Source organism: Cariama cristata, unplaced genomic scaffold (assembly GCF_000690535.1).
Source record: "Cariama cristata isolate BGI_N322 unplaced genomic scaffold, ASM69053v1 scaffold5793, whole genome shotgun sequence".
Classification (NCBI taxonomy): Eukaryota; Metazoa; Chordata; class Aves; order Cariamiformes; family Cariamidae; genus Cariama; species Cariama cristata.
In genome coordinates, this window is record NW_009606549.1 from 10,001 (window position 1) to 19,689 (window position 9,689).

Genomic DNA, 9,689 nt, shown 5'->3' on the forward strand with positions numbered 1-9,689 from the left:
GCACCACTTGATATTAATACATGATGCACTTCAAATGAGGTTAAAACGACAGCTCAGAAGATCTGTGTGATGATAGATAGAAATAGAGATACAAGAACTTTTTATATCTTCCTTTTGTATTTGCAGTTTCTACCAGGTATCAATCTCACAGTGTCTGTTAACCGATTATTTCTTTTAAATCTGGAAAAAAAGAAAGAAAAAAAAACACCTTCCCTTTTTATCACCCGACTGCTTATTAGATTTGATATTGGGAAAAGCCCTTCATTTACTCCGAATAGTTCTGTTTTCCACCACTCGCCGTCATGTTTAAAGTAAATAAGTTCTTGCCCATCCAGCACCGCTGAACTCATTCAGTTGCGAGAACAAAGCCATTCTATAGAGGTCCACAACAGCCCTTTTCTCTCCTTCCCTTAGCAGGATCTTCCCCGTTACCGCAGTGTGCTCCCTAGCTTTGTAAGCAATTCAATACTGTGCAAATGCTAAAAGTGTGCATGCTTATTTCACAGAAGAAATGAAGGAAGATTATGACACTATGGGGCCTGAAGCCACAATTCAGACCACTGGAAACAATGGTACAGGTAAGGTATTGCATGATATGAGCATCGCTTTTCTTCGGGATCATGTAGAATTAGCTGTGCATGAAGAGAAGAAGTGACAAAACAATTTCTTTCTTGTTTTCAGCTGAACAATCGGGAAGCATTTACATAATTCTCCTGGTTTTTTAATTTTTTTCCCCAATTTGATCACAACGGCAGAGCGACAAACTCATTCAGTGAGAGTGCTTGCTACCCATCCCATGTACCGCAACATTTCAGCCCCTAACTCCTTTTAACTGCATCCTTGAGAGCTAATAGTTTTCAGCAGCGTGAGGAGATGTTTTCCCAGCAAGGGCGAATCTCTCATAGTTTAAAGTAGCTGGACCAAGATACAGTAGTCTTTTAATGAGAGAGACTGTACAAAGAGCCTGATAATGAGGATGGGGTGCACCCTTCTTGGCAACCCCAGATTCGCATGGTGCACAGAGTAAGCTACTTCAGAGACTGAAAACATCTTTTCAGCAAGACACACATAAACCCCTTACACAGATACACAGACACACACACTTTAAATGCATATTTATGAGATTATTATGTTTCTGGTTAATCTTTTTTTTTTTTTCTTTTCCACTTTCCACATCTCTTTCTTTCCCCTCTTCTTAGAAATCAATACATTTTGTGGAACAAGAAAGGGGACAGAGATATTTAGCAGGCATCATCTCTGAGCCATCTCTTTTTTTTCTGTAGCAGAGCAAAACAGCAAAAGGTTTCTGTTACTGTTTTCTAATCCAAATGAATTCAAGGGTTTATCATGTTCTTTCCAAAGGCCACAAGGCCCCACTCCATCCTCAGCACAGCTGAATGCTGTACATCACTCGTTTCTTGTGCATTTTGTCACAATTTGAGATGTTGCAGATAGCCCTGATTTACATGGTTAAAAGTACGTTTTCTACTATAAGTACATTTCTATGCATTCCATCGTAAGATTTAGTTCATAGGTAATGCTCTCTACAAATATTACTGTAAAAGGTGGTACCTAAGTCTTGCAAGAATTTTATTACTCACACTTTCCTGATGTTGGTAACACCCACATAAAACCCCAATGTTCTTATTAAGTAACACAAGAAATTTACTTTATAATTCTTGAGGGGGAAAATAATAGGAAAATAAAACCATATCACTGCTTTTTTCATCCATTAGATTTATTATGCATGAAAGGAGGGTGGCACCGAGGCACCGTTTATCGTTACGTATATACTTAATGATGCTGCCATGCAGAACTGGATACATATGTATTTTAAAAGCTTTTTTATTTCCAAAGGATGTTAATAAAGTGCAAATTGTGCTTAGCGTTTGGAGAGACAGGACTTTAAAAGACATCTGATTCAGAATTAAGACTTGATGGTTATCTGAATTACCATTACCAGAGCCTTTGAGGTCCCCTATCAGTCCGTGTGACTTCCTTTGCACATATTTTCCTTACCATAACAGGCCTTGACTCTTTCATACTTGCAATGATGTGGTCTGCTCGAGGGGGAAGACTTCATGTCCTCTTAGCCCCTTCCTTTCTGTATCTGATGGTCTCTTCTGCCTGCTCGACTTTGGCCTCATGGCATCTCTCTGGGGGCAGGGTGCCGTCGAGCCCCTGCACAGCCCTGCTGCTAACTCTGCGTGGGGTTCATGGGGTGTCCTGCCTCCTCTGAAACCAGTTTTCTGGGGGAAAAGAGAAGGGTTGCCCCTACCCAGCTCAGTGCACTGCAAACTCGTGGTTCAAAGAGTGCTTTGCCTTTAGGTGGTCTGCATTTAAAACGTGAAATCTCCTCTGGATGTTGCACCTGGTAATTCCTTCCCGAAACGTCCTGTGCAAAAGTCCCAGCCTCCTCTTGCTTCCAGCTGCCATCTGCTGCAATCGGTGGCTTACTCAAATAACCACTACAAGATGTCTAGTGCTCTGCTAGTGTTTAATTCTAATGTTTTATCACTGAGGTGTTCAGAGCCACCTCCTTCAGTGGAGGCTGATGCCTGGGTAGGTTGGGTATGTTTCTGTAATGGCTGCAGTCTCCATAGGGTCTTAAGAGCAATGTCAGGTTATTTAGTCATATTAAATCATCTGATAAACTAAATGCCTTTGCCAGGCTTTTCACCTTGAGTGGAAGATGCCAGGTGACTATTAGGAGCTGCAGCTTCCTTCATGCAGAGTAAAAACTACCTCGACCTGCCTGTTGAGATGCCCCAACCATTATTTGAGGAGGAAAGGGAAGAGGTCAGTCCCTGAGTCATTGGAGATCCTTCCTAGCTAGTCTGGGAAATGTTGAAAGTTTTCTTCTTCAGTCTCAGTACAGGCTTTGGGCCTGTCTTGAGTGTTTGGCCTCAATTTATCCCTGCAGGTAGTAAGGGGATTTAATCCTGATGTTTGATAAAATAGTTGAGATGAGGCTGAGACTCAACCCAATGAAAGAAGTTGGATCAGCCATTTAGGGTTTCCTACAGGTTAACATGGGCTCATCCAGATGGGTCAAGGAGGTCTCTCTTGTTTAATACAACATGCCTCTCCCTCTTGACACCAGATCTCATAGTGATCCATGACCTGGGCTGAGCGCAGAGATAGGAGACACAGCTTCAAACTGATTCACGTACATCCAACCGCAAAGTTGCTGTAGGTGCATGCAACAACTGTGGTGTATTTTTAGCATCAAACTAATTGCAGACCATCATTAGTAGAGAAAGAAAACGAAAAGAAAAAGTATCCGTTATTAAATTATTCTGCTATTGTCAGAATGGCAACTTCCTAGTACTTAACAAAGAAGTCTTGTTATCCATACATTAATCAGTTGCATTTTTATAGTGGAAACGCAAAAGTGACCATTAGAGTGAAAATTTTAGTCTTTAGTCCTGCTAAATTAATTTGTAAATATTTCTGGGGATTTCTGAAATGGTTACTTGACAAAGTGACGTTTTACAGAAGAGGTTTTTAAAATGTCAGTGAAGAAATTCCTATGGTTTATTTTATCGTACTTGTTACGGTTATTACAATTGGGATGTTTGCAGAAAAGAGATGAACAAATTCCCTGTAAACAAACAAAAAAACTTTCCTGGTTTCGATTACCAACATCTGACAAACTTTGAGTAAGGCTCTCTTAATATAATTTAAAGAAGGGGGAAAAAAAGAAAACCTTCAGGGGGAGGAAAACAGAAGTAAAACTTGGCAGGTTGGAGGACAGGCCGTTTTCAGGCTGTAATCTGTGTGTACCAATGGGGGGCCTCTCACTTCCTGGCTAATGAAGGCTGTGGTTTTATTAGCTTTGTTTGCGATTAAGGGCAGCTATCACCATCTCGCAGGATGAGTTCCCACACAAAATAACCGGTCTCCCAAACTCCTTGAACCTCTCTCTCACTTTATCTTGAAAGGTCCTAAATGCCTCCAAAGATAGCTTTCCTTAATGCGTTTTATTTTTATGTGACACGGTCACATCAGCTTTTGGAGCTGAAAATATTTCTGCTCTCCAGGCTCCAATAATTAATTAAAAAAAGACTTATTTGGTGAGGTCACCCACCGTAGATCTTGCTGAAATTCTTGCCTCGCAGGAGGGGATGTGCAATGTGTGTGCAGTGTCAGCCCACGAGGAATCCGGGAACATGACTTTCTGCACGGAAAACAAATTAGGGCATGGGGGGAGGAAGCAAGCCTTCCCCCCAGAAATCGAGGCAGAAACCTAATGGTTATCAGATGGGTCTTTTTAGTAACACTGGGTGAGCTTCTAGCCATGTCTGAATTGTCAGTAACATCACTGGTGAGAAACCAGATACACATGGTCATCTTTTGCTATTTATGTTAATCTGCAGTGTGGCAGCACTGGTTGTATTGTTTCAGTTAAGGATCTGTCAGCTTTTCCACTAAATCCCCTTGTTTTTAGGGGTTTATAACGTAGACATAAACATTTGCTTTAGCTCCTGGATTGCATGCAGACATAGAAGCTAAATAATCCAGAGAATTAGGAAGCCAGGGCCTGTAATATCCTAACAGTCCTCCACAGCCTATTGGGTCAGCCTCCAGATAGACTTGGGGGTCGAGAAGGAAGAACCTCATTTGGGTTCAAGTTTGGGATTGAAGCTCCTAATATTATCTCAGGCCTTGCTCAGTGGCTTGAATCTCCATCTTATAAATGTAGTCGCAAGCTCCAAAACCTCCGAGCCTGCCTGGAAGAGGAAGAGAAGGACACATGGAGCCATCCCTTGGAGACATCCCACCTTTCCCCCTTCCTGCTCCCATAGCTCCTCTCTGAAGAAAAGCTCTCTTTCCTTGCTTCACGGGTAGCATTTACTGGGTCATGGCCCGAATCTGGCAAAAAATAAACTTGTTTTCCTGGGATCTATTGCTAAGCCAAGAGAAGGAATGGAAGGGTAGCGCTAAGCCAGAAGGTGCACGATCTTGCAACAGCTGGAAGATCTAGGCATAGCAAGGGAATGAAAAGTCAGGTTTCCAACGTAAAAAGTAATGCCTCAGCTTTGTTCTGATAAAAATTAAGTCAAAAACATAGTCTGATGCTCTTGTGCATGAGGTGTACTTCAGTAGCCACCATTTTATTATATTTATGTCACAGCAACAAAATGGAGGTAAGGTACTTGGATTTATTCTCTGTACTTACACTTTCCTTCTCTAGAAGTTGCTTTTTTGGGGGGGGAAAAAAGGAGATACTGGTTCTTGTACTAATAACAAATAATAATAGGAACTACAGAAGGACCAAGGGAGGAGCTCTGTGGTGTTGTACCGATTCCCTACAAAACCGCTGCAATAGGAACAGAAGTTTCCTTCCAAAACCAGAGTCCTGTGCCGTTTACTGTCAGTAAAATACTGAGGAATGGTTGAGAAGCTGCTCACCTCATAAGAAAAATAAGGCATATTTGTCTCAGACAGAGGATTTGATTTTATTGGCGAAAAGGATGAGGTTTGCATAGACGAATATCTAATTTTAGAGATGAAGGTGAGATCAGCACTTCAAATCAGGTGCTTTCAGGTTTCCAGTTGCGCCGCAGTCAGAGGCCACACCTCGTTTTGACTGCCAGCATCACCTTGCATTTTTGTAGGAAACTGAGGCAAAGCATCTACCTGTTTCTAAACACCAAGGAGCTGATCAGTCCCTCATTTCCAGTGGTTACAAACCAGTATAACCCTGTAGGGCCATAACTTCTTTGATTTCTGTACCTTTACTCCATATTGCTCCCTGGTGTCAGTGAGACCAGAATCATGCCATTTAATATTTTACTTTTATAAGAACTGTAGAATAGTTTATGGCATTGCCTCATTTTCTTGTTTCACTTAAGGAGAAATACATTTAAAATGTAATCAATTATAAACTGTTCTTTTCATTTATGGTCAGTTGAAAACAAGTATCTTTAATTCCCTGCCACCAATTGTGTCTTCCAAGACTTGTTAATACAAAAAAAAAAAAAAATATTAGAGAAAGATAACAGTCAGTGGCTTTTTTTTCCTGGTATAATTATATTAATATTTATCTATAATGTCCCAGAGTTTTTAAGGTCTTTTCTGTATGCAGTGTTCATATACGGAGGAGAAAAGCATATTTTTAGTAACAGGATGTTTTGTGGTTGAGTATATATTATGTTTCATGAACATTGCACAGACAATAAAAAATTGGGTTTACATTTAAGGAAAAGAAGGCAAACTCTCGTACAGACTGTAAAAGTGGATTTAGGCTTGGTATCCCTGTTATGGTCTAAAACATGTGGTTCTCTTTGTAGAAATCTATGAAGCAATACTTTTTTAAAAACAGCCTATTCTCCCATTGTAAGTTAATTTCTCAGGAAGAAAAAAAAAAAAAAAGGGAAGATGTTGTGAGCAATTCTCTTCTCATGTCCACCATGGAAGAGAAGCCCAAGGCAGGACCTGTCTTGGTGGAGAAGCAGTTTGGTCTTTACTGCCTGCAACTACCATCTCCGACGAGGGGACTGTCTCGCGGTCTGTGGGATTTGGGGGCAGCTGAGCTCAGTCCTGTAGGTCAAGCTGTGTTCATGCCAAAACCCCTGAGTCCCCCAGGAGCCTCCTGAAGGTTCAGGTTCCATAGATGAAAGATTACCTGCCTTACTCAAGCCTCATAAACTTCTCCTGCTGCCCCATAGAGCCCGTGTTCCTGTTAATTTAACTGCCTGCCCTTACTTCCACCCATGCTGGTGGAAAGCCCGCATTAATTTTATTAGGAGCTGGAGCAAGACCGACGAGAGCAAGGATCCAGCTGCGGCCCCAGCCTCATAGCTCCAGCACACCAGCTCAGCCTGCACGTAACGATGCTAACCGACCCAAGCTCTCGGGGAGGATGCACTCAAACCCTCTTTCTTTCCCCTTTCTCTCATTTTAGTGAAGAACGCAAATTGCACGTCGGACTTTGAGGAATATTTTGCCAAAAGGAAACTGGAGGAAGGGGATGGGCATGCCGTCAGCATAGCGGAGTACCTGCAGCGCAGCGACACAGCCATTATTTACCCCGAAGCCCCCGAGGAACTGTCACGTCTTGGCACTCCAGAGGCCAATGGGCAAGAAGAAAATGGTGAGGCTCTAATTCATTTTTAGCCAGTATCCTGACCTTGTGCAGCTGTTGCAATTATAAATGCACTACATGCCTGGGTGTTTACCTTAAAAATTGAAGAACAGCTGCAGCGGCATGGAATTTCATGAGCAAAGATTGGGGCTGTAATTTCAGTGTATTGTGATTTTTTAGTCAGCACATTTGTATTATTTGGCGGGTGAACTGAAGAGCTGAATTTAAATAGGAGAAAGGCTGCTGCCCTAGTTGGGAGTTTGGGAAGTTTTAATAGAGTTTTAATGCAACAAAAGACTGGGTAGCCGGCCTATTGCTCTCCGATGCCTTGATAAATAATTGGAAAAGCATCCGCAGGAAGGATTAGGATGGCATAAGTCATGTAATGAGCTGGGGCTGGAATGCAAATCGTCAATTGATCGGGAAAAGTATTTCTTAGTTTTCCAGCCAGCGAGGTCTGCAGGAGGAGCGATGCCCGTAATTAACTTCCTCGCAGGGTCCGACGCGGGTCCTGCGAGTCTGCCATGGGCGTGCGCGGGTGCCGGTGCCTCCCGCCGCCGGTTGGAAACGTCGTCCCTCCCTCTCGGGCAGCAGATTGCAGCGATTCCTCTCATACCATCCCGGGCAATCAGCCCATGAGCTGCCATTGATTTGTTGACCTTTTGGCCTGCCTCTTTTTCTCCCCCCGCATCCCGGGGCGCAGACCTGCCACCTGGAACTCCAGATGCCTTCGCCCAACTGCTGACCTGCCCCTACTGCGACCGGGGCTACAAGCGCCTGACGTCCCTCAAGGAGCACATCAAGTACCGCCACGAGAAGAACGAGGAGAACTTCTCGTGCCCTCTCTGTAACTACACGTTTGCCTACCGCACCCAGCTCGAGCGGCATATGGTGACACACAAGCCAGGGACAGATCAGGTGGGGGGCTGGTTTTAAGTGATTTCTTTCTGTAATAACCCCTTAGAGAAACGATATTGCTTTGATTGGCAATCATTATTAATTTTTCATGGCATTTTGAAGATGCAGATCTTTTAATGGTAATAGCTTTAATTGAGGTCTAAATGATTTTTTGATGGTCTCTTCTAATATGATTTAATAGTCTTATGTTCACGATCGAATGAGTGTGTTAATTTCTAATTTAGAAATTTTATTTGCACTTTAACTTGACTTTAGTTTCGTTTTTATGTTCCTCAAAAAGTGAATGAAACTGTAGCATTTTAATTATACATTATTAAACATCTCAGCAATTTTATTTCCATTTTTCACCTAGTTTTACTTTGCAGTGTTGCAAATAGGAACTCCAAGACATACTGAAAGATCCACTAATATTTTTTCATTACTTTTTGAGTAACCTTTTCAAGCACATGAAATTATGCGTATTTTGTATAATCGTTTGTTAAACATAATTACACATTTTTAGAATAACTCTTCCTACAGTACATATAGGCTGTCATTTGTGATTGTGCCACTAACACATGCAGGCACTAGAATTGTGGCATCGCTATCACTTGTATAGCCCGGCAGTGTATCTGCAATAAATCAAAGCAGTTTTTTCCTCGATGTGATGCATGTAATATTATATCAGTGCTGCATTTAAGGAAATGCTGCGTATCTCAAACAGGTGACTGAGCTTCCCTAGTGCTCCTAAACAGGCTGGCGATAGACCTGTGCCACAAAACTCTTTACATACCAGCAGAAAAACTACTCCTGTCCTCGCCGGAGAATTACTTCTGAAAACCCGTCTTATGGAGGGCTGTAATGGAAACTCCAATGGCATCGTTAAAATTTGAATAAATAGATGTGTGCATTGTGTGAAATTATAAAGGCTTTATGCCGTATTTATTTTTCTTAAAAAGCCTGAAAACTGTGATTGGCTGTATTTCTCTTGGTAGGTTTTTCTCAGCATAAGGTAAATTCAGTTAGGCAAAGACACATCTCCTAATCACACAATTTTGGAATTAGCATTTTTAAGAGAACTGTATCTTTTGCCTGATCTTAAATCAATATAAATTATTCTAGAGCGGTTTCTCCTATTCTTTCCTTCCCGTGGCTTATCCAGTAGACAAACACATTTTCACATGCGTATTTTTCCTAACCTGATCCACCGTAAGGTTCTTTCTTTTGCTTCATATCATTAAAAACACCGAGGGGAAAAAAAAAAAAAAAAAAAAAAGAAACTAAACCCGCCTAGATATTTATCCAACGTAACCGCCTGAAATTTCACATGCAAGAGCACGCTGGTACTGGCGCATTATGAATGGTAGCTTTGGTGTTGAAAAGTCCCCTCATTTGCTCATGGCATTTACAATTAGTAAATTAAAATGATTGTATCATATTAACAGTGGCACAACTAAAGTTTATAGTAGTCCTCGGAGGGCGATGGGGGGAGACAAAACAGCTGTTGCTGTTTGTTTATGCAACTCAGCAACATATGAGCGCGGGTCCCTCAATGGCGCGCGGCGGGCTGGGCTCTGCTTGATCTTTGAAGGTTGCTGCTGTTTGAACAAACCTCCCTGTGTCCCATGTAACACCATCTGTCTCGCCAGGAATGTGGGAAGAGGCAGCACACCCTCGCAGTTGTCATACCGTTTCAGCGCTG

General features: G+C 42.0%; 1 protein-coding gene across 1 annotated transcript in view; it reads left to right on the forward strand.

Annotated features, from left to right (window-relative positions):
• ZEB2 (zinc finger E-box binding homeobox 2) overlaps nucleotides 1-9,689 on the forward strand; it is a 31,874-nt gene that overhangs the window by 5,314 nt on the left and 16,871 nt on the right. The window contains exons 2-4 of the mRNA XM_009696395.1: nucleotides 507-578; nucleotides 6,911-7,099; nucleotides 7,794-8,008. Of these exons, the coding sequence (XP_009694697.1) occupies nucleotides 507-578; nucleotides 6,911-7,099; nucleotides 7,794-8,008 (476 nt within the window). The remainder of the gene's footprint in view (nucleotides 1-506; nucleotides 579-6,910; nucleotides 7,100-7,793; nucleotides 8,009-9,689) is intronic.